At 34.3% G+C, this 25,664-nt stretch overlaps 2 protein-coding genes across 9 annotated transcripts; one reads left to right on the top strand and one right to left on the bottom strand.

The window, feature by feature from the left end:
- Positions 1–1,246: 1,246 nt before the first annotated feature.
- On the bottom strand, positions 1,247–12,076 carry Rhogapp190 (Rho GTPase-activating protein 190). 5 transcript variants are annotated; one of them, XM_070309074.1, is made up of 23 exons: positions 11,691–12,076; positions 9,718–10,369; positions 8,719–9,629; positions 8,445–8,654; positions 7,556–7,742; positions 7,355–7,470; positions 7,080–7,232; positions 6,752–6,990; positions 6,463–6,664; positions 6,212–6,388; positions 5,872–6,123; positions 5,601–5,779; positions 5,345–5,528; positions 5,039–5,247; positions 4,531–4,944; positions 4,186–4,425; positions 3,895–4,083; positions 3,484–3,572; positions 3,023–3,404; positions 2,761–2,892; positions 2,548–2,598; positions 2,355–2,451; positions 1,247–2,252 (listed from the first exon to the last, which is right to left on the bottom strand). In XM_070309074.1, exons 2-23 carry the CDS (start codon positions 9,886–9,888, stop codon positions 2,054–2,056), a joined length of 4,983 nt encoding a protein of 1,660 aa, XP_070165175.1. In that variant the 5' UTR covers positions 9,889–10,369; positions 11,691–12,076; the 3' UTR covers positions 1,247–2,053. The 5 variants fall into 5 exon arrangements, with proteins under 5 accessions (XP_070165175.1, XP_070165179.1, XP_070165178.1 ...); XM_070309078.1 differs by having other exon boundaries at positions 3,484–3,536; XM_070309077.1 differs by having other exon boundaries at positions 5,039–5,229.
- Positions 11,985–20,359, top strand: LOC138940303 (adenosylhomocysteinase-like 1). Of its 4 annotated transcripts, none has more exons than XM_070309081.1 (12): positions 11,988–12,111; positions 12,535–12,775; positions 14,248–14,295; positions 14,788–14,872; positions 15,339–15,520; positions 15,614–15,938; positions 16,162–16,312; positions 16,415–16,567; positions 16,673–16,838; positions 16,994–17,240; positions 17,583–17,703; positions 17,800–20,359. In XM_070309081.1, the coding sequence occupies exons 1-12, from the start codon at positions 12,098–12,100 to the stop codon at positions 17,804–17,806; spliced, it is 1,740 nt and encodes a 579-aa protein (XP_070165182.1). In that variant the 5' UTR covers positions 11,988–12,097; the 3' UTR covers positions 17,807–20,359. The 4 variants fall into 4 exon arrangements, with proteins under 4 accessions (XP_070165180.1, XP_070165182.1, XP_070165181.1 ...); XM_070309080.1 differs by having other exon boundaries at positions 11,991–12,111; positions 15,327–15,520; XM_070309079.1 differs by lacking the exon at positions 17,800–20,359 and having other exon boundaries at positions 11,985–12,111; positions 15,327–15,520; positions 17,583–17,743.
- Positions 20,360–25,664: the final 5,305 nt, after the last annotated feature.

The raw sequence follows: 25,664 nt of genomic DNA, 5'->3' as shown, positions 1-25,664 counted from the left end.
TCGTAGAAATATCGTTATAATATTTCCTTACAAATACAAAGTAACGTGTTCGCGAGATACGCATTTTCTTAAGAGTCCGTGAATCGAAAAAATCTCTCTCTTTCGAGATCCTGCTCTATTGAAATTTACTGGCACTCGCTTCGATTAAAACGCGTCTCTCGCGAGACCAAGTAACATCAACATTCCTTAAGGGAATGTTTGCGGTTAATCTTGCGGATTACAAAAGTGTATTATTTCGCTTCTTCTTTTCTCTTAATCATAGTGGCTCCAACATTCAGAGAAACGATATTAAGTATCTCTTTCTGGCCTTGATTCATCATGAATACTCGCTTGTTGGTGCTTAAACGATGCACTTACTTTCGAATGTTGAGCCGCCGAAAGGCATTATATCTGTCATTACAATTTTTAACATCGAATTATGGCACATCTATAAAAAAAGAAGTCCCACTAAATCCATCATATTTGTACAAATTCAATTTAAAATGAATAGGACAAATAAATAGGACAGACGAATCTAAACGTATGTTCCTAATTAAATATAAAGTTGGATTTTTTTTCTTTCAGTACGTTTCTTTCTTTAATTGAACTTGTTTATCCTGAACTTTATGCGTTAATGAATACTTTCTGCGTTTTTGCGAAAATGCAAACGATGTGAAATATCAGCTCTAGTAAGAAATGGATTGCTTTCATTCTCGAAAAAGAATTTTTATGAAAATTTAATGTTCTTCATTACGAATTTCGTATCTTAAATTGTTAGTTCTATATACATATTCGCTTTAAGAAACCTTAGTGTATTTCACGTTTGTAATTCTAAATATTTCTTAATAGTTATTTCGATTCGATTTTTATACGTGTATATATTGTGTGCGCGAAATTCTGCCGAAATATTTTCTTTTATATCTCTATTCGTGTTTTTTTTTTTTTTTGCATTATCGCTATTTATCAAGACATATTGTGCAATTACATGTAACATGCTTTTTGCGTCTTTCTAATTTCTATCTTTTTAGACAGAATAGAGGAGATATATGGATTGTATCATCGTTTAAGTTTGTTAGATCCTGCCATGATAAAGATTATTGAAAAATTCCTATATGATAATTTACATCGATAAAGATGCAAAAGTAATAAATACGTTCGAGAGGCGATTTGTGCATTTGTGCCAAAAAGGAAACATTAAAAACTTTTTTTTTGATATCGTTGCTATATGATATATATATATATATATATATATATATATATATATATATATATATATATATATGTATGTATATATATGTATGTATGTATATAGATATTATTCGATGATATACAAATCTCGTTAACGTTTCGTGTTTTTCGTAAATGAGCTCTGGATACATCCTCCTTTAAATATTAATAACAACCTCTTTAACGAGGCTATATGTTAGCGTTATCAACACTTTATGGTATTTTCATTCTTTGCAATGTGAACAAGAAAATACGAAGAAAGAGAGAACTAAAAGAGAGAAAGGCAAATAAGAGAAAAAAAAGCAACATTGATCTTACCTTTTTAACTATATAAAGCTAATCGTTATTATCAAATATCGAGAATCTTATATCCCTAATACAATATCAATAAATACATCGCTCTGAATACATCCAACATGATACATGCATACTGTTATGACACACATGGATTGACTCTTATTACTCTTGCATTATTACCTGATCCACACACGCGAACAACCCTCTTAGGACCATCGGGTGATCATTCCGCAAAGGAGGATCTTGTGTATCACATTCCGAAAATGAACAAGTACGAAATGACTAAACATAAATAGAGACTTTGATCGTCCATGCGCCTTATGTAGGACCTTGCGTAATATTACAAGTGTGTGCTAAAGCGAAGTTCAATATCGATACAAATTATATATTGAGACCAATCATTTACGTCTATTATCGTAATTGCCGACAACGTATAAAAAAATGAAATCGACTTATACCACGAGACGGATACGCCGTTTCTATCGCTATTGTCCGCGAGAAAAACTGCAGTCCCGTTACACTATGCACTGCGTAGCAGCGTGTTTGATCACTACACCATCACAACGGCATCCTCGCCACAGAACAGGAAAGGATACTGATCGATCATCGTTTGGACCACATCTTCCAGATACGGCCTCATAGCTTCGAATCTGCCGAGGTCGTTAAATTCGATCGGTAGTAACGTAGGCCACCAGCAAATCGCCAGATTCTTACTATCCATACTGTTGAGTTTACAGTTCTCTGCAACCCTAAAGTTGCATAAATTTCAATTAAAATAAAAGTAAAACGGAGGGAGGATGTATGGTCAAAATAAATTTATAAAGAATATTTACTATTTTCACATTACTTACTTGACAAAATGTTGGAAGATAAATTTGAGAACATCGAAATTAACTGGATTTAATTTCTTGAGCATCAGACGCAGGGCTAACAATCTACCACTTCGATCTGCAATTGTTTCAAATTTTGGGGCTTATGTTAATCTTAAGAATTTTAGAAATATTTCGCTTAATTATCTATGATCTATGAAATAAGAATACTAACCTTCCATGTTCATGCAAGCAGCTGACATAGGTTTGCTAATACCTCGTGCACCTGATATAAACAGGCATACATTCTTAAAAATATTTTGCTTTTTATTTAATTTTACTATAATTAATATTTAGTAACATAAAATAGATATCTAAAGACTTTAAAAAAGAATTCGAATTCTATTCGAATTTCTACAATTGCTGATTTCGTTTTGTGTTAACTTACCTGATATATCTTCAAGTTCACTCATACGTTCTTTGTCGATGAGTGGTGGTAGCCTCTTGGAGAAGAAATCTTTCAAGGCTGTAGCGACCGCATTTACAGGAATATCCAAAGAATGTATGTCGACATTACCATCTATATGTAAAAAAATAAAAAACATTGATTTATATTATCCATCATACAAGATTTATGAGGAAAAGATAAATTTTATACTAGAGAAGAAAACGATACTGAACATTGAAATAAGTTTTAATGAATGATATACCTTCTTCAAACTTTTGAAAAAGCAGTTCTACGTGTGCGCGATTACCGGGCACCCTATATATTCCTTCCGAATCCAATCCCTCGTCCTCGATAAATCGCACGCACTTTTCCAGAAATAAGGGTATCCGATTCGTTTCGCTCTGCGCAAAATCTTCGATTAAAGGTTGCTGCGATTGACCCGAGATTGGTGTTCCACCTGGACCTTTGGTTTGTTTTATCTTCTCCTGTTTCTTTTTCTCCCTCTCTTTTTCCTTTTCGGCATGCTTTTTGAGCTTCTCTTCCTTCTGCCTTCTTTTCTCCAATTTTTCGTCCTCTTTTGCTTTTTGCTTGTCTTTTTTCCTGGCTAACTTGTCGCCATCTTTTGACTTGTTCAATATACCGAACTGAAGAATGAACAAAACAAGATATAATTATACATGTATTCCTCAACATTCATTTGTATTATCCACGTTAAATACTTACACTAGGAGAATTAATTTCCCGTGGTGAGGAGACATCCAGACTTGATTCATCATCTGGAATGCCAAATGTATTTTCACCCCTTTGCTTGGCTAAAATAACAGTTTCATGCAACTTAATGTAAAACTTTCTGATATATGTTATATTTGAAAAACAAAAAAACCAAAATTGTTATTTCAATCAAAAAGCTTCAGATTAAGTCAAAGTCACAATCTTTAATCATACATGCATATGTAAAATATTGCTAAATTGTTAAATTAAATTTTTTCTTTTTAGATCGCAATATTATATATTACATTGTTATATATAATTAAGAAATTGTGTTATAATTATACATTATAACTCAGGAAAATTTCTTATATGTGTTACATTTATATAAATATTCTCATTAAACTAAAATCTATAGTTACTTACAGGAGGCGCTGAACATCTCCTGTGGCATATGTTTTACATTAAACGGATGCTGCAAATATTGTTGTTGCAATGAATTTCCAGAGAATCTTTTCCGCAAACTAATAGCAGGATATTTATATTGTTTTGATCTAGATCTCGAAGTGTGTTCTGGATCACTCGATTCGGAAGTATCGGGCGTTTCACTAGATACTGAAAAGATAGAGATATCACTAAATGTATGATCACTTATGTATATCGAAATCTATATAGTTATTTGCTAAAAAAGAAAAGAAAATGAAAAAGAAATATTACCTCTATCCGCTGGTTCGACGCGCCAGTTCTTATCGTCTTTCATATTGTAATTCAAACTGACTATACCGTCCCCGCTTCCCATGCTGGCCAATGACGGTACTTTGGGCGTAGCGACTGGTATTGCAGTACGTTTTTTGCGTATTCTTTTATGCGACAAAGACTTCTTACTCGTTTTACTCAAGACATCAGTCGCCCTTTGCCTTTCCAAAGAACTCCATTCCGAATCAGAATCGCTATATGCTATGTTTGCAAATAATTAATGTAAATAATATTTATATACAAACTTAACATATCTTTATCTCTATTCCAAAAAACACATTAGCATAAAAAGAAAAGAGATCTTACATGGCTGTCCCTTTTCACGTCGGTGACGCAATTTAGATTTGTTGTTGCCGATAGAATCCTGCACCAGGGCATACATATAATCGCCATCATAGGCAGAATACATACTCGGAACGACATCTTTCACCTGCGCATACTCGGAGCCGAGATCTACCAATTCTGGTGTGGCAAGAGGAGCATGACCCATCGTCAGTTTCGGGCCGTGCTCGTCCTTCTCGCCAATCGTCATCCTGGCTATCGCATCTGTTACATTGGAAAAATCTTTCAAATTGATTTTCCCAGGCTGTTTCAACGTCTGACTATTTCCCTTTGGTCGCGGCTTAATCTGGGAAATGTATCGTCGACCTGTCGTGAAGGCTCTATGTGGATAACTGTTGGTAACTCCATCTTGATGCATAAACGTATCCTTCACCCAACCTGGAAAAAAAAAAAAAAAACTTACAACTTAGAACAAATTTGAAAAAGTCGCACTTTGCGATTTTGTGCGATGAATTAATTTCCAGTTACTAACCGGATAGCTTGTTCGTGATATCTTCATTCTTCATTAGATCTCTCTCTCTCTCCTCTCGATAGAAGTCGACTTGGCTGTAAATGTCACTATCGTCGCTCGGCGTGGCTCTATGATCGGCGAATTGTTCGGTCAAACCGGTGTCACCCAGATCACCGTCAGGCGTCAACTGCTCGTATGACTCGGAGCCACTTCTAAAGGTTACAGACATACTACTTCACATTAGACTTTTAAGTCACAAAGAATTCCACAGACATTAAGTAGATCAGTTCATTCTATTCACTAGAAAGCTGCTTCTAGAATAGTTACCCGTCATCCGGCGTTTGAAGATGGTAGCTCTCGTGTCGCGGTGGAGGCATCGGATGTAAAGCCGAATACTCTAAAGTACCTTCTCCGCTATCATTCAAATTCCCCGGCTCCTCCATGTTAAACGCCTGCTCGATCTCTGGTTTCTTTTCCCATACCACTTTGAAGAAGGGCGTGTAAAATGCGGCTGCAAAATATGAAATAATTAAGGAATTGAATTTGCCAGAGATATGTTGAAATAAAGTTTCGAATTTCTCACTTTTCTGTTGGCAGCTAGATGCAGACGTCATAAAATGCGCCTCCAATTTATCTGCGATAGCGTTTCCCTCTGTGATAAGTAGATGACTTAAATCGTTACTGAAGAAAGCATTCGCACCGCCAGTATCAGTCACAGCCATTATTTGTATCGGTAGATTTGGTATGTTTGTTGAAAAGGCACTATAAAACAAAGCAGAAAACGTATTTGTGAAATAAAATAAAATATTATTTTAGAATACGCCAATAATGCGGTGCGAGTCATTGGTATATACTTTAGAGTTGCGAGAGAAGCTTTCCTCTTTGTAGAATAAACGAGTATAAAGCCGTGCACTAATTCGTCTCTGAATGCATTGGCTCCATGAAAACTTGAGATAATGACTTCGACTCGACGTTTGCATTCTCCCAAAAACGTCTCCAAAACTATAGATCTATCTCCACTGAGAAAGCAGCATTGATGATTCAGTAAAGGACCGAGAACATTCTCGACTGAATAAGGATCACCACAGAACATACACATTATTATCCTGAAATAAGATACAAAATAAGATATGCGACTACAAGTTAATCATGAAAGATAAGCGCTGATTAGACAAACGATGATTGTTGATTTACCTGATATCAGGCTCCAAACATTCGATAACGCTTTGATATATGTTTAAAAAACCAGCTCTGTGATTTATGGATTGTATAAGTTGTTGCAAAGCATCCTTCACCAACGAAGTGGGAAATCTTTTGTGTTTTTCTTGTTCCAGCTCGTCTATGCAGACATCGATAAAGGGACACTGCAAACTAGACATGCCAAATTGATAAGAATATCACATGCACAGATTTCAATTTGATTATAATTGTTACAATGAATATACCTGTCAGCGAGATTCTGTCCCTCTTCTCTGAGCTTTATGGCTTCGATTTCATCGATACTGGCTTCTGGCAGAAACATTATTACAATGGGTAATCCTTGAAATGGTAATCTATCCTCTTGCTCTAGATTCGACAATAGAGTTTTTTCTAAAGAGGATCGAATGTATTCAAATGAATCCTCATTCGAATAGATACAAAAAGATCCTAGAACACATACAAGAAAGATATATCATTATATCTAGAAAATCTTACTCGCATCAAGCATAAATTGACACTTAAAGAAATATTTACCATGTGGCATGAAATCAGATGTAGTAAAAGAGTTATGCGGCAGTCCCACATCACCATCTATAATACGATATCCAAGAGTGTACAACCGACAATCTATCTCTACTTCGTCATCCTCCGTTTGTGCCCTTATTTCACGAGCAAACTCCTCGCTCAGTCCGTTACTTCCAAGTATGACTAAATTTAATTGATTGTTATCCGACGTTAACTGCCACTGACTACTGTGATTCCATGAGGAAGGTCTGTTAGAACGGTTTTCAGATTTGCGTTACGAAATAATTCCATACACTGTACAATTGTCTCCATTGACATAATGACATTGACTTCTTACCTGTGCGCTTTTGTCCCGAGTATCCTTTCTATCAGCGCGTCCATACAATTTGGATAAGCTGGGCAGTGTTCCCTTATGGGGCAATGCACAAATCCCAAATGTTGAAATAACATTAGCTTTCGATCTTGATCTAATCTGTCTAGCGCTTTATATCTGGAAAAATAAAAGTTATATTATAAATATATTTATGACATTGTTTTCTCTATAAAACATCGTATTTAAAAAATTTAAAACTTATTATTTTGGATATAATATATACTCAGCATGATACATACCTAAAATCGTCCAATAAAGCATCTGTAATTTCCTTTATATCGTCTTGCGTAATAGTTCCAGATGGAGCTATACTCTTGAAGTGATAAAATAAATCTGCGTGCTCCAACAGTAATTCCTGTAATACATCCCAAAATACTCATTGCATGTATTCTTTATAAATTAAAAGCACATTAATGTAACTATTATGTACAAGGAAATACCTGAAAATTGTGTTTTGCCTTTTCAATAATTTCTTTTTGATGCTGATCATAAATTTCTTGACAATCATGATGAGAAAGCTCTTCAAAGCATTCTCTGCCCATAAATAAAACTCGAACCTCCGACAAATGTTTTCCAGGTGTAACATAGCCAGTTTCTTCCAATAATTGCTTAAATTGTTTCTTCCATCTAACAGAGATTAATTATAAATTGATATAAAAAAGAAATATGTGTTCAAACAATGTTCCATATTGCAAAATAATAATTAAATAAAGATACAATTTCAAATGACTATAATATCTAGTTATTGTTAATAACATTTCGTTATTTTGAAAGTTTGCATTATATATAGGATTAGTCATTTTTATTATAATTATTGCAATATTAATGCATATGTTGTGTTTCGTTACATCTTAAAAATGTTTTATTAAATCTTTTATCAAACTATTTCATAATTATAATTCATGCATTGTAAGTAAATTATCGATTTATCAGACGCCAACAAATATTTCAACTGATTTTATATAATATATAAGCACATATTATTATGTAAATGTTAGCACGACACAAACATTGTAAAACAAATATTATTATTTCTGATTCAATGCTTATGTTCTACGATATAGATAAAAAAGCAAGTAAAAAAAATAAGCATAAATTACCTTTTTGGAAGTCTGCACAAAGAAACACCACCCAGAATAAAGCAAAGCATTAGTGAATTGCATATGATTACCTTCTAGAATATCGAATGAAATAATACGGATTTACTACAATTAGCTATATCAGTTCTATGTAAAAAAAATATATGTGTAAACTCGCTCTTTTCTGCAATATTTATTTGTTAAAATGATTCGCTTCTGCTTAGACTCGGTTCTGCATCGGAATACTTACTCTAGTCGCCGTTGCTCTTGTTGCAAGGCATTTATGTGATTTTTAAATACGGTCTCCGCCTCGGGTGTCTCTAGCACGTCGTAAGGAATTTTTGTGCCGCTGTTTTCTCCAAAGTCACAGTCGATCCACGGTATATCCTCGGGACACTCGTAGAAATACTGATCGAAATCGGGATGCGCCTTTATATATTGTTGCACCGCCGACCATTCCCTGCAAAGTATCGTTTCCATTAATCCGCGCGATTTACGAGGCGTGATTCGCGCGAAAAACTTACTCATTAATTAAATTCGATATATCTGGACAAATCTCGTGAAGTATATCCGGCAACATGTCCAAGTAACCCTGTATCTTCTTTGCTATCTGTTCATCCTTCAGTTTCTTAATATGCCTTCTGAATAGTCTCTGCGTCGCTTCGATACCGAACAATTCTACAAAAGTGGTGAATTCCTTGAATTGCGCAAGTTTCTTCGAGGCCTGCGACCACAGGGCGCGATAGTCGGTCACATGTATTCGGATCAATCGCTGCAACGATTCCGTCGACGCGTCCAACAGTTCCTTCCGGGCCCTGGCTGCCTCGGCAAACGGTATTAGTTTGCTGCGCATCTTCGTCTTGTCAATTAATTGCGCCAAAATCATAAAAGCCAGATCTACGTTGATGTTCTCGTGCGCCGATGTCTCGATGATCAAGATCGATCCCTTATACTCCTTTCGCATTATCAGCTTCTCGGCTTCCTTGACGAACTGCTCGTTCGCATCGTCATTCTTAGTTGTCACCAGGACGACTGGTTTCTTCGTCTTCATCAAATTATTCAAGATGTTCGCCACAATCTCGACTTGCTTCTCTATCGCACGATTCGGTACAAGACTCACGTCGAACACGCATAGAAATCCGTCGATATTCAGCTTACCGTCGGGCAGGACCTTTTGCTCATATTCTTTCTCTATACCTAGCTGATTCTTGCAGATATACATGAGTTTCTCCGCGCTCGTGATCTTCGTGGCCGCGCATCTCTTTGCGTACGGCTCCATTTTACCGCCTTTGAATGGTTGAAACGATGCATCGTCTATAAATTCCGTGTGCTCGATGACTTGAAACTGAAATTCCGTTCCGTCCTCCGCCAGTTTCATCACTTCGCCCCAATACAGGAAGTGATCGTTGTTCACGACACGCCCGCTGAAGTCAGACTGCAATAAAATTGTATTTGATGTTCTCATTAAAATATTTTATCGATTGACAACGAAAAGAAACTCTGTGTAGAATTGCTTCAATTACCTGTGATAATACCGAAATATGTTCCACATTGTAATCATCGCTCATGGAACGCATGAAGCGATTACACAGGCACGACTTGCCAACGCCAACTTGTCCCTTGTCCTTTTCTGTGCCAGACAGTCCGACCACCGCGATATTAATGCTTTTAGCATTGTCACTCTTTCTCGCCATGTTTGGTACTCTATGATTCGTTTACAGCAATTGTCAAAATAAATTTTCCCTCCTTCACGAATTTTGCTCAAGACATAGTGAATGGCACGTCACCAAAAAAATTTGCAACTAGTACAAATTTGTCTTTACACCTTTGGTCATTTTACTTCAAATCTAGTACTTTGTGTGGTACAAAATTAGTTCAACCTCCCTTTGGTAACATCTCTGGATGATTTTAATCACAATTTGCTTGCTCGCATCGATGAATATTAGACTTATGTACAAATATCCAATTGATCCTTTTCAAAATTCTCATTCGTGCAAATATCTCTACTCTAGTATAGTAAAGTTCTTATAGGGTAGAGATGCAATTTTTATATAAGTCATTGAATATAAATAACACAAAGCTTTTCAAGATCCTTAAACATTATCTATCAATATGCGTAGCAATTATAGTTTAGCACAACTGTGAGCAATGGTTCTTTGGAATGGCACTGTCTATCTGGAAAAAGGAAAAAAAAAAATTGCAGAGAAAGATACATAAATTGAAGACATTATTGATTTATAAATTATAGTTTATATGGTCTGTACTATATTTTTGCCTAGTATATAGTATCATAGATTTACAGTACGACATGTGTCTCTTAAAATATAACTATGAATCATGCATTACGCTGAAAGAGATATTCACAATAGCTCTGCCTCATGCTAATTGCATCAATAAGCATCAACAAAGGACAGAATTGTAAGAAGGTCAGAGCGTAAGTCTCCCGAATAATTCAATTCACTTGAAATCGATAATAAGAAATAAATTATGATGGGAGCGTTAAATTATGGTTAGAGCGTTATTTGATAACGATCCCTTAAACGGCGATCGTAAATCTTGCAATATATATTTCAGTTCAGATACGAGATACGTCTCGGTTGTTTTATATCAGCTTTACTTGTTGTTTTATATCGCAAGAAACACGGATTTCTTCTGCAGGGGCGGAATCGTCCCTGCATGGTATACCCGGTCTCCTCGTCGTGACTATACTTTTCTACACTTTCGATAAATTTAAAACGAGATGGATATATGTGCTTTAATCTTTGGAAAGAGCGAGAGAAAATAAATAAAGTGCAGAAGGTGCAATTAAAGCGAACGGACCCAACAAGTTCGCTCCTTTCTATGCTTCCGCACAAAGTTCGAAATAAAAATTTAGTACAGTTAGTTTCTTTTATATTATTCATGCATTGTAAAGAAATGGGAGAGAGCAAAAATTCGCGGAGGAAAAATGCGAGTGACAAGGATAGATTTAACGAAAACAACGACGACGACGCCGAAAGAGAAATGCAATCCAGCGATTAATTGCCGCGATATTATATTCTTCGATTATAGGCTTCGTTTTAATTATAATTTAAATTATTTAAATGTAGATTTTATGCATGAGACAAGTATATATAATGTCGCCTATTATAGAGAAAGAGATAGAATAATTAAAAGTACCGAAATTAAAAACGATCGAAGGATGAAATATCACGTTTGTTGGTTCCTGTATCTTCTTATATACTTCCAGAAACGAGTGTGTGCATTTGAAAGAAATGAAACGAACGTAAAATCTTCGTCGGTACACGCGACGTGTTCACGAGTGACAGCCGCGGGTTTAGATCGATATGTATCGTACACAATCGCGCTCAAGTCTCGACGATGGGAAAGACAGCACGAGGACACGCGGGATTTTTCATCATCATCATCGTCGTCGTCGTTGCCGCCGCCGCTACTGCTGCTGCTGCCGTTCGTGCCGTACAAGACACGAGGGGGTGAAACACGATGGATGGGTTACCTGAGTGAAGGGAAGCGCACGGTGGGCTGTCTCCTCACGGGGGGGCGGGGGGAGGGAGAAAGGGGCGCTGACTCGATCCACCGGAATCCGGGCCGTGTGGGTGATCCGGGTACACCTCCTTCTCGGCGAGCGTGTCCCCGTTCGTTCTCGGCTCCGCTCGGCTCGGCGTTGATGTTGGGCGACGTGACGCGACGTTGACGTTACGTTGACGCGCGGACCCGTGACCACGTGAAACGGCGCTTCCTCCACGCTCACGCGGCACCACGACTCATCGGCACGACGGCTGGCACGTCTCCCGTGGGGGCAGCGCGAGATCCCAGGTGTGTAAATAACTTCACGTTAAACACCGAGTGTCGCCCCGTACAGGAGCCATCTTGCTGGGTGGGCACACGCATCGGCGGACACCGATGTTTTTCGCACGGTTAGTAGTACGCTGTCAGGTCCGGATACTTTTAGCGGAGGGAGAGGGGCGTGAAACGAAAATATTCTATTCGAGATTTTAGATGAATATATTCTGCGTTTTTTTTTTTTCCTCTTAATCGATAATTTTTTAGTTTAAGTATATTGATAATTCAAATTTTAGCTTACATGGAAAATCTTTACGAAGAAATAATAGATGTTTCGTTATGCAAATATATTTGATATTTCTTCTTTCCCAGATTTATTTATTTACTTATTTATTTAGATAGATTTAGATTAAAATCAAAATAAATAAATATTATTTATTTATTTTGATCTTTATTTATTTAGATTAAGATCGAAATAAATAAATAAATATAATAAGAAATATATAAATGAATATAATAAGAAATATACCATTTTAATTGATCTATTTGATGCGTAGAATTTTACATGTATATCGACCTGATGGTGAAAACAGCATCGGGGAGAACGTAGAACGTAGCTACGAGCCTGATCCGCGCGCGCGCGCGGGGCGACGTCTAGCGGTCGATCGGCGAGTCTCGCGGGCGTGCATTCGAAAAATGGCCGACAGCGGGGATGGTGTGAACAGCACGTCGTCCGGGAAAGAGACGAGAAACACGCTTGCCGATGGCCCGGTCACCGATCCGGCCTCCAGCATGAAGGTAAATCGAGTCAGGGTTCGATGTGACGTAAAACGTTGGATCGTCTTGGACGTTCGGAACGACGTTCGTGCTAATCTAACAGCTGTATGCTGCTATAACTGTCGTATTTGCCGCCGTTCTTACGATGGAGTTTTTCGTGAGCCCGAGACCCGCGAAATATCGTCGTCAATTGTCTCCCTGATCACATCGAATCATTGCTCGTTTCGTATAAACGAGAAAATTAAATGTTTGTTTGTTTATTTATATTGGTTTCCCTCTATCTTTCTCTCTCTTCCTCCCTCTTCCTCTTACTCTGTCAGTCTCTTTATCAGTTCCTCACCTGTATTTCTTTTGTGCATCACGTCTTGCCCAACCCATCGAAGTCTCGTGATCACATATGGTTGTTACGTAATTGGACACATTGTATTAATTGATATGTTCATTGATGAATGGGCGTTGATTGAAAGCTACTTAAATGCCTACTTGTGTACCATGAAGATACTGGGACTCCTGTTTGCAGCTGATTGAATTTAAAAAAATTTTTCAAGTTTTATTTTTTTTTATTATTATTATTCTTTTTTTATCATTTATTATTTATTGAATGAATTGATGGAAATAATAACTAGATACTGTACCAGAGGCAAATAAACAAAACGCTGACAGAAGTTTGCTTAATCTACAAGAAGCACAGCATCAAAATTGTTTAGCATATTTTACTTAACTTCTTTATACAAATTATATCTTATATTCTCTTTTTTATGCAAATATATCTTTTATAGGCACATATTTATAACAATCTGTTATTATTAATATATTAATTAAAATAACAATAGCAACTTGAACGAGTGAATGCATGCATTTACACACATAGTGCCTATGACTTGGCATTAACAATGCTTATATATTATTTTACATATAGAGCATTATTCACACAGTAGTCCGTAGGTTCGGTACCAATCACTCATGCATCGCTCATAAGCCTAGACACACCATTTAGGCGTGGCACAATTAGCACTACATGAATTGTATTGAATGTAAAAAAAAGTATCTCAAAAGCACAACACGATGGAATCTATATTTCCTAAAACAGTTCTCTTAATTGTGCTTAAATTGAGTACTCTGGCTGATTGAATGGCAAAATTAAAATTAAAAAAAAAAAAGACAAGAAAATATAGCTTTACAAGCAAGTATTATTTTTAATTAATTTTATTTAAAAAATATTTTATATTATAATGTCTCTATCTTAATATTAATAATTATTTTAATTGTTATATTCTGATTTATATATGATATTAATTTTTCAAAAGTATTATTTGCTGCAAGATAATGTGAGATGTCAAAAAATTGAGAATTGACGAAAAATTCTTATACATATTTTGTGCATAATCTGTACAATCTGTACAAACACTTTGGGAGTTTTGTACCAAACTACGGACTGTATTGCATATACTTGATGCATCTGAATCATGATATGGTGGTTGTTGTGATTTCAGAGCCTAGAGGCATCAAATAATGCCTTTCACGGCGCGAGAACAAAATTAGTAAGTAAGAGTATATATGTGTATAAAACATGCAAAGTAAACTTGTACCCAACATCCATAAAACGCCATCCTTGCTATTCTTCCTCAGGACTTGGCTTTATATATGGCTTAATATATTTACCTTCTTTCGCCATATAAATGTCATACGTCAGAATTTATCATTCTCGCTTATCAATTAAATAATACAGATTAATATAATGAGACGATTATATATATTAATAAAAATAATTAGAATTTTTTATATATTATCAGGATCTTTTTCATACTCTCCTCTGAAGTGTAATTTCATATTCAAGAAATATAAAAAGATTTACATCGATATAAATCGTCTATGCATATATTGATCTGTGACATTTGTCACATTTAGTGCAACAAGCTACAGCTTTCACTCTTCAGTTTGTAGTGTTTATCTCAATATATTGCGGGCCTTTTTAGAAAAGAGGCATACATTTACAATGAGGATTTGAATTAACTGTATCTTTCAATTTCTAGGATCCGAAATCTGGAGCATTAAAGAAGTCCAGCCGTTACCGGACCCGCTCCTTGTCGGCCAGCAGCACCGATAGTTACAGTTCTGGTATGAACGTATTCGTGATAGTTACACGATAAAGCTTTTTGCATGTATTTCGCTTTTTGAAAGAAGAACAGAACTTCTTTTGTTCTATTCTTGTAACTAACTATTGTTCTTATTCTTGTAATTAAATTCTTAACTTTAATTTATATTTCTATTGCAATTATCACGAACATTGAAACATTCAAAGTGTTAGGCCGATATTCATAGTCCTTTCTTATACTCAAGGAATCTTAAGACGATCTAAGACCACAATTAAGTATAAAATCGGACTATAAAGACCGTCCTTAGATTCCATACTATTATTCTATGGTATTATATTTGTAGTTTTATTTTGTGCTTAAAATTAACAACAGTTGTAATCTCAAACAACAATTAGCTGCTTCATTAGGATATTTTGCACTTGTACTTTGATGTGATACTAATAATCAATGTTTTTCGGCATTTTGCGCTATCTTAGCCTCTTATACAGGAAGCTCATCTGACGAAGACGACGTCTCGCCGCGCGAGAAAATCCAGAAGACGGAGAAGGGTTTCACAGATTTCTGTGTGCGCAACATCAATCAGCATGCTTTTGGTCGCAGGGAGATCGAGATCGCCGAGCAGGAAATGCCGGGAATCATGGCGCTGCGAAAACGTGCAGCGGAAGACAAGGTATCTCTCTTTTCTTTCATGATAATGGAAAGAAAGATCATTTTTTATTATTATTCCTACATTCGACTTAATTCTAATACTCTGTTTGCATAGCCACTGAAAAACGCCAAGATTGTGGGATGCACTCACATCAACGCGCAGACTGCCGTTTTGGTTGAGACACTGGTGGAACTGGGCGCACAGGTGCGATGGGCGGCGTGCAATATTTATTCCACGCAAAACGAAGTGGCTGCGGCGTTGGCGCACGCCGGATATCCGGTGTTTGCATGGCGTGGCGAAACCGAGGAGGATTTCTGGTGGTGCATCGACAAGTGCGTAGCGGCCGAGAATTGGCAGCCTAACATGATACTGGACGATGGCGGTGACGCTACCCACTTGATGCTCAAGAAATACAACGCTATGTTCAAAATGATTCAAGGTTTATCCCGTTCTATTATGTTTGTTGTAATGCTACAACTTATCATAGTTTCGCATAGGAAAAATTTTTAGTTTTAAAAAATAATTTAGTAATATAATAATCGTATCAATATCCATAGGAAAATAAAAATTGAAATTCTTAGGGAAACTGAAAAATATGACAATGTGACATTTTATTTATAAATGGATAAAAGATAAAACGGTGAGAGAATATGTTCTTGTAGGAATTGTCGAAGAGAGCGTAACAGGTGTACATAGATTATATCAATTGTCAAAGGCAGGTAAATTGTCTGTTCCCGCAATGAATGTGAATGACAGTGTGACCAAAACAAAATTCGATAATCTCTACAGCTGCCGCGAGAGTATTATTGATAGGTGAGTTATATAAGTCGTTTCGAGAAAACCATCTGGAACTTGTTTGTTTTAAATGAGACGCTTATTACTTTTCAGTTCTTATCGAAAATTTATTACTTACAGTTTGAAAAGATCTACAGATATTATGTTTGGTGGTAAACAAGTTGTGATATGTGGTTACGGAGAGGTTGGAAAGGGATGTTGCCAAGCTCTTAAGGGTTTAGGTTGCATCGTATACATTACCGAGATCGATCCCATATGTGCTCTACAAGCCAGGTAAGGAAGACGACCTTGGTTGAACAAATTAATTTCTGTATCCAGATTGTCCCCCGAGCGGAATCACATACATATGTTGTTACATTACATGCGTATACATTACAGCATGGACGGCTTCAGAGTAATGAAACTCAATGAAGTCATACGAAATGTAGACGTTGTCATTACAGCGACGGGCAATAAGAACGTGGTCACGCGCGAACACATGGACAAAATGAAAAACGGATGCGTCGTGTGCAACATGGGTCACAGCAACACGGAGATAGACGTTGTATGTCCCACTTTATCTACTTTATTCGACGTGCATAATTTCGCGACCGGCAGTTATAGCGACTCTCGATTTTCTCGAGCGATCGATTCGATATGACGATTCCGCGTTCAAGGGAGATCGAGAGGATTAAGTCCCCTTAAATATGTTCTTAACAGAACAGTTTACGTACGCCCGATTTGACTTGGGAAAAAGTGAGATCGCAAGTGGACCACGTTATTTGGCCGGATGGTAAGCGCATAATACTGTTGGCGGAAGGTCGTTTAGTAAACTTGTCGTGCTCGAGTATTCCATCCTTCGTTGTGTCGATTACTGCCGCTACGCAAGCGTTAGCCCTCATCGAACTGTTTAATGCGCCACCGGGACGATACAAGAGCGACGTTTATCTGCTGCCGAAGAAGATGGGTGCGTACAGTAATCATAATACAGCAACAAGATATTAGTTTTTTGTGTCGTATTCGTAGGTAAAACGAAAATATATATAATTTCGAAATTCTTATTCACTGAAATAGTCCATCACGATTCTTCAGTGTACTTTTTTCCCCTAATTCCTCAACTTTTCTAGAATATTCAAATGGCTTGAGGAAACAAGACAAGCGCACGACAAAGCGCTTTAACACCAATTTAATAATTTGTCTCTTATTTATCTTGTATTTACTATGTTTCTATCAATTTATTTATCAATCGTATCATATCGTATTACGTATTATAATGATAAATGTTAAATCATAATATCGATTTACGCAGATGAGTACGTCGCGTCACTTCATTTACCTACGTTTGACGCGCATCTAACGGAACTGACGGACGAACAGGCAAAATACATGGGCCTCAACAAGGCTGGTCCATTCAAGCCTAATTACTATCGGTTAGTATCAAGCTACAAGTTTTGTCACGAGAGCGATTAATTGATTGTGTGTGTTTTATCTGTGTTATCTACCTACCTATTGTGGATCTGTTTCAGCTACTAAAAACCAATGGACGAGTAATGTGGCATTGATTTAGCACATGCGACACTCACTCAGCATTATACACTTTCACAAGTATTAAAACAAAAAAAAATAACTACCCTTTCCCTTGACTTTGTGCCGAAGTTGGCTTTCTTTTTACCTCATTGACGTCCATTCTCTGTTCTCATAAAATCGATAAGAGATTTTTATTTATGGTTCAACCTTCGTCGATACATACGCGCGACTTGATTCCGTTGTCATCGTGCTAATCACCCGCAAGGAATGCGTTAATAATGTCATGAACACATTGATCCAAGCAGATACCCAATAATCAATATTAGAAATCACTATCTGGGCTGGGCAAAGTGTATTTGAAGAAAGCATAAAATATATAAGCTAGTTTTAACACCTTGATATCTTATATATTTTTCGAAAGTATAATGTATCTTTTGAAAGTACTCTGTCCAGTCCTAAAATTTAGATAATTGAATTTATGTATCTGATTAACTCTTGTAACAATTTTCTTTCTGAAAATGTGCTAGTATACAGCCTGCATTCGTCGAGATGAATGAAGAGAGAAAGAAAAAAATTTGCTTTGAAAAATTACCAGACTGTGCACGTCAATAAAACTGCGCGTGCAAATCGTTGGACGAATATTGTAGATACGATTTCTGTATAACTTGCAAGCTGGTGCGATAAATAAAATTGCATCTGTCCGTTAGACATTACTTCCAGTAAACTGTAGCATTATAGTTTGTAAATGATACAAACGTTTTTAATAGTGTATAAAGAGGAACATACATATATAATATACATGCAATATGTATGATATATATATATATGTATGTATGTATATATATGTATATACATATATAACACATGGATAGGCAGAAAGATCAAGAGCATTAAAACAGAAAAATAATTATAAAATAAGAGTCAACAAAAGTTTATTGTTTTATTCGATTTTTTCTAATGAATCCTCTGATACCATTTTTAAGTAATATATCTCTGAACGTTTATATTCCTTCTTGAACATTTTCTGTACGTGTTATATGTAAATTTATATACATATATACGCGTATCACACTATTTTTTAGCACGTACCGTTGCAATGCATACTGCTGCATATTAGTCAATGAATTTGTTGTGCCCTTATATTATAGTGATGAAGTTACACACGCGGGCGTATGTGTGTATGTGTATACGTGTGTATGTATATGTGTGCGTGTGTGCGCGCCTATTCGCTCGCTTCATGAGAAATGATACACCATCCGCGACTATTTATACATCATCCTTTCTTCGAGGAAAAGACGCGGGAATGCCATATTTTGTAGACGAATAATCCAAAAGCTCCATATGTACATAATTATTTACGAAGGGAGAATATATTAACACACGCGAAAAATAGACGATAAATTATCATATAGATTATAGTCTGTTAATCATTGTTACCTTTGCCTTGCGTGCGACACAAGAATTTGCATACTCCACATTTATTAGAAAAAATAAACGCCTACCATATTTAGAAAGAATTGATTGTATACATTATTCTTCTTTGGAATCGCACCCATACCTTTAATAGCAATTGCAAACCAAAATCGTGATTAATTCTCAGCTTCATATGTCGATAATATATATTAGCCGAAAAGAATTAGAAGAAATGTATAAAAATATTAGATTTTATATCCCTTATGGAAAGAGGACAGATGATTTCGTCTCGATTCATTCTTATATTTTGTCCTGATAACATTCTCGAAATCAGGATCAAAATGAATCGGCATCGTCGAAAAAATGATTGAAATAAATTTATTACGCAGATTTTCATAAATAAATGTTTAATGTATAATCGTGAAATGGGAGATTATATATAATTGTTCAGAATTTCCATAATGAAATATAACAGATCGAAAAAAACAGAATATGTGTAACGAAAATGAATTATGTAGGTGAAAATATAAGTTTAGGACAAAAAGAGAGAATTTCTCAATATAGAGCAATTACAAGGTCGGGAGAGCCTCCGTTATAAATATATATGTGTCACATGTATACATCATAGAAATATACGAAACTGCGCTGACTCAGCATTTTTCTTTGGATACGGCGAAATAAATCGACATTCTTTAGAAATATTATTCCGTTATCATTGCTTTAAAGGGGACTAAGTATGAAATTCGTATCGATAACTTGGAACGAGAACCATCACCATATTATATTCAGAAAAAAAGGAAAAATATTATATCCATATATACCTATATATACGAGCACAAATTGTTTTATTCGTTTCTTTAAACTCTTATAATAAAAAATATTTAATACGTATATATGATCAATATTTTAACATATAATCTAAACTTTTTTCTATAACAGTGCTTTTTGAAAAATTGGCATTTGCTATATATGCTATATATATATACTGAAATATACCGAATAAGTTTAAATAAAATATATATATATATCTTTTTGATTTAAACTTATTCGGTATATTTCAGTAAACATGCACGCACGCACATACACACATATATAGTTTTAAAAGGTATATGACACTTATAATATTAATAAATATTTGATAAATATATGTAATATAAATATTTGATAAATATATATAATTGAAACATATGTGAAATATATTTGAATAAAATATTTATACAATTCAGCTCAAAATCGAGCAATTTACGGAGTTTTCTGGTTCCAAGTAATTACGTTTGATACACCTGATAGATTGGTCATTAGACTAATTAGAATTAGAATATTGATTATATATCATAGGAGGAAAGTATTATGTTATTAGTTTAATAAGCAACAGAAAGGAAAATATTTCCAAGTATAATATTAGTAATTATATCAAATATGCAAACACGAGCTAATTTTAATTATATATCAATGTTATTTATCATAATAGGAATACAATTAACCGGCATATAACACATAGAATAAGTAATATGTAACGCAGCGCTCTTTTATAAACTTGCACAAGATATGAAATTTGAAATTTAAAAAAATATCACTCTATGAGCAAATATTTCTCGTAAGGTGTCAGAAATGATTATATCCATGTAAAAGTGTCACGATGTTGAATTCTAACATCAGAGCAATAATGGTTTCCACATTTTATTGAAATTCTTGGTACTTTTATAAAAATGAAGGCAGAAATAAAGAATGTATCGTGTTAACGTATGATGTTTCTTAAACCTTTTTCTCTCATTAGATATAATTATTTTTTAATTTATAAATGCACACACATACGAATTATATGTCAACAAACATCAGTTTTTCGCACAGGAAAAAACACAATTTAGGAAGAAATATACACTGTATATATTTCGATATAAATGTTATATATTTCAGCTTAATGATTATAAACTAATAGCTCTTCCCTCCAACGCATCGACAATGTTCATTGTTAATTACAGAAAACTTGTCCTGCGTGTTCAGCGCGATCCATGTGTGAGTATTGAAAAAAATAAAAATGATAGCTTTGGACTCGTCTCTGAGAACGAATAACGAATGGCAAGGCTTGACGGCATGGCATTATACAATGGCAAATATAATAGTATTAATTAATAATACGGCGATTTATACAATTACGGTAGAGAAGCGAGAAAAAAAATTGTATACGCTATATAAATAATAAAATAAAAAAGAGAGAGAAAGCGGTAAAAATATTTTACAATATTCTGTACAAAATCCTGTCTATCCCGGGATAAGTAACGATTTAGCGCCGATATTATAATTAACAACGTCATTGATTGTACAAAGTAGCGTATCTGATATGTGTATTAATAAAATAGCGGATTGCACAGAATCTTAGGATAATTCATGAATCAACGTCAACAATGGTACAAATAAATTGTATCAACGATTCGGTAAATTAATTCTATGACAAATCATTTTATCCTAAAATGAACACTAAAGATAAAGAAGAGCTCGGATATAAAAAGATCATATATGGGGATACATATATATTCATCTCGCATCGCGCGCTATATAAGCAATATATTTGTAATTGACAGTGTATTTGCATGTATGTAGGTGTGTACAGAATTATATTACACGTAAAATCGCTATAATATGTACATAAATTGATTATGAGTTCCGTCATAAATCATTAATCGTTGTAATCAGTATATCTCATTAACAATTAAAAATTTATTTTTTGTTTATTCGCATTACACGAATAAAGATGATGATTGCATGTATCATAGCACTAAATTTAAAAGAGAAAAAGGAATCGAAAAATTATCGCCTATAGTTTTGCGAGAACAATGTTTCAAATAAAAGTTTATAAGATTTAAAATGGTCAAATGGTGATATTTATTTGTTTTTGGATCACCTTATAAAAATCACTCAAAAGTCATTTTGAATTTTTTTAAATAGTAACCGCTATTTATTATACATTATATATTCTTATAACCGGTGTCGAGAGAGGACTTAATTTTTTCAAAATAGTATTAAGCCACTTTTAGTGAAGAACTTATGCTATCACTAACATTAACATGATTTACATCTCCTCTTGTATATGTATATATTGTGTGTGTGTGTGTGTGTGTGTGTGTGTGTGTGTGTCGTGTAGAAATCAGAATCCTGTAATTTGTCACTCTTACGGTATTTAATAACTCCAAACTATACAAGTGTATCGATCACGCTAAGGTGATGGTATCATCATTTCCATGACTTAGAAAATTTTTCGCAAAAGAAGATTTGATCGCATCATTTTGAAAAGGTCTCGATATCAGTTACAAGAATACGATGTATAAAAGATGGAAGTTTTTATTTAAACAATTCGAAATAATCTTTAAAAATGATCTTTACAAAGTAATCCAAAATTAAAATAAATACCATTCGATCAGTTTAAACGCTACATCATTTGTTTGAAACATTGTTCTTGCAGATGCTTAATTTTTTAGATATTCGGTCACTTCAGGAATATTTTTTAGTCTCTCTTTGTATATACATCTTATATATGCATCTTGCATCTTATAAGCAATGTATTCGTAATTGCCGGTTTATTTACGTGTGTGTAAGTATGCATAGAATTATATTACACATAAAATCACGGTCTGTAATATGTACATAAATTGATAAAAGTTCTTGTTATAAATCATCACTAAGATTATACAGTTAGTGTTGCGTGCTCGTTAATGATAAAATTATAAAATTTAACCACCATTAATGCGCGTTACATGAATAAAGGTTACATATGAATAAAAATAATGATTGTGATTTATAATTACATTCGAAAAAATCAAAGAGAGAGAGAGAGAGAAAAGAGCAAGTTATCATCTTAACAATATGCTTTTGCTACTATACATATAATTTTATCATTTAATTTCGTCATGATTGTATCGCTTATTCAATTTTATTTGCGGCAACCTCCCTCATCTCTGTTATTTACTAAATAGTAAATTGTAACATAAATGTAGATTAAATGTAATAGAATATACATTAAATAATTAACATAAAGATCGTTTGATTATATTTAAAAAAAAAACATGAAATAGTCTCTGCATGCAATTAGATTCTATCAGGTAAATTGATGGGGATATACATAGTCAACAGTACATAATAATAATTCTAATTTATATATAAATGGCTGATAGAGTCTTTATGCAATGTTCTTAAATCTATATCTCTTCCTAAAATCTCGTTTCATACATTACAATCACGGTATACAATATAATATACCTTTTTCTTTTACAAATATGTAACAAAAATAGATAATCACATATGTATATTAGACGATATTCTTAAAAAATTATGAGGAAATATATTTTGCTACATCAATTTATGAAATTTTTATCTTTATAGTACAAGATTCATTATTTCGACGCATGAGCAGAATTTAATCGACAATATAATAGTTTTCGCTCAAGTGTCCCATTGATCGAGCGATATATGAGATGTGTTACAAAAGTAACGAGAATGAAATTTTTATGATCGAGGTGATAGTGCTGTGATATATGGATCCTTCAGTATGAAAGAGTCATTAATGTTGGAGAGATCACAGGTATACACATAGGTAGATTCAATTCAATCAGTTCTGTGCTCTCATATAGCGTTTTCGAAATGAACGGGTTAATCCAACTCGGTTCAATTATTCACTATATTTTACTATGAATTCAAGCCTTTTATTGACAGAGATGATGCAATGAGAGCGATTAAACCTACTACATTCGAAAACGCTAATAGCGTCGAGATTATAAAGTTGTGTTCTAGTATCTTATTTATATTCTAATCGCAAACAACATGCAGATTTTTATTAATTATAAAAATTTATAAAAATTAAATAATTTTAATTTAAAAAAAATGTATAAAAGCTAAATAATTTTGACCTAATGAAAATTTATAATATATTAATAATATTTAATAACACAGGCTGACAAAAAAAATTTTTTTATCAAATAACTCTAATCAGAGTAGGTGTTTCTTGTAGATTTTTAGGTACAAAAAACAATGCCGCTGTTTAAATTGCTTCATCACGTCAGGCTTTAAAGTTATTTTGAATTTTGAAATGAAAAATCGTTGATTTCTCATCTTAAAATTCAAAATAACTTTAAAACCTGATGTGATGGAGCAATTTGGACAGCATTGCTTTTTATGGAAAATGTATAAGAAACACCTATTCTGATTAGACTTGGCAAAAATATTTTTTGTCGGCCTGTATTATTATTAAAAATTTTTAAATATTTTATTTTTCGTGACGAGGTACTTGAGCATAACTTGTGCACAACTTTGTACAACAAATGATCCTAACGCTATGAGAGCACAGAATTGATTGAAATAGATTTGCTTGTATATATGCCTGTATACTCTCTTTAACGTGGTTCCTTTATATCTGCACATATCTGCCACCTCGAGCATAAGAATTTCATTATTTTAGAGGCACACCTCGTATTACTGTACTGTCTCTATTATCATCTTGATTAATATTTTTTTAAGAATTTCCTCATCTGATGATCTTAAACAGTATACAAGATATACATAATACACTAAAATTCTTACGTGTATTACATATACGGATTTCGCGTATAGAATATGAATTTCAAATGCAAAATTATCGTTTTAGTTGCACTTTTTACAATTTGCGTCTTCTTTTTCTTGATCAAAATCGATGCAATATCGTTGATTTCATTTATCTATGGCAAAACATTATAATACATGTGCACACAGCTGTTCATCCTGTGATAATGATTCTTACTCGCGAATAATGTACGAAGTGTACCACAGAATCTTGAACTCGCTGAAAAATTATGTTTCTTTTAAAATTCTTCAACCATTAGATATTTTTGCGAATAATGTGCACATATCCGCGACATCTGTGCATATGCAGTTATTTCATCTTAAGCCGCAAAAAAAGTACAACTAAAAGCAAACGGATCTATGCGTCATGTACTCGTGTAACATTGCAACAAGCCATTTCTACCAACTCCAATTTACAATTCTTCATTATGTTTATACAAACTTAATATTGTTATAGACTAAGTAGCCATTTTACATAATGCATTAAATATTTAAGTGGCATGTCTCTTATAGTAATAATAATAATGTACGAGTAAGCTCGTTTTTAATTTGGAAACTTCGCGAATATGCAGTCGCGAAATCTCGTAAGTATCATTTCGCAAGAACAAACAAGATAATTTCATTTCTCCTCATCTCATAATTGCAACAAAATCTGACCAAACGACAGAAATTGTTTGAACTTGCAAAATAACTATAACACCTTCAAAATGATCCAGGCCTTTCTCTATTTGCATAATTTAGAATATTATAATTCTTATAGCAAATTTTTTACGGACGTAACTTCGGTGGTTGCTATCTTTTAATTAAATTATATATATATATATATATATATATATATATATATATATATATATATATATAT

The sequence above is a fragment of the Polyergus mexicanus genome, unplaced genomic scaffold (assembly GCF_030449975.1).
Source record: "Polyergus mexicanus isolate NDT 795.1 unplaced genomic scaffold, iyPolMexi1.0 SCAF_16, whole genome shotgun sequence".
In the NCBI taxonomy this organism is placed as follows: Eukaryota; Metazoa; Arthropoda; class Insecta; order Hymenoptera; family Formicidae; genus Polyergus; species Polyergus mexicanus.
The sequence above is the reverse complement of the archived record's forward strand: the minus strand, read 5'-3'. Positions and strand labels throughout refer to the sequence as shown.

Excerpts from the sequence above, each read along its gene's own strand:
- LOC138940303 (XM_070309079.1), top strand. Across the intron at positions 12,776-14,247 it reads ATCCGGCCTCCAGCATGAAG|AGCCTAGAGGCATCAAATAA; the intron begins GTAAATCGAGTC and ends TTGTGATTTCAG. Across the intron at positions 15,521-15,613 it reads AACGTGCAGCGGAAGACAAG|CCACTGAAAAACGCCAAGAT; the intron begins GTATCTCTCTTT and ends CTGTTTGCATAG.
- Rhogapp190 (XM_070309074.1), bottom strand. The coding sequence starts at position 9,888 with ATGGCGAGAAAGAGTGACAATGCTAAAAGCATTAATATCGCGGTGGTC. Across the intron at positions 6,124-6,211 it reads TGTTTGGAGCCTGATATCAG|GATAATAATGTGTATGTTCT; the intron begins GTAAATCAACAA and ends ATCTTATTTCAG. Across the intron at positions 3,405-3,483 it reads GGGAAATTAATTCTCCTAGT|TTCGGTATATTGAACAAGTC; the intron begins GTAAGTATTTAA and ends TTCATTCTTCAG.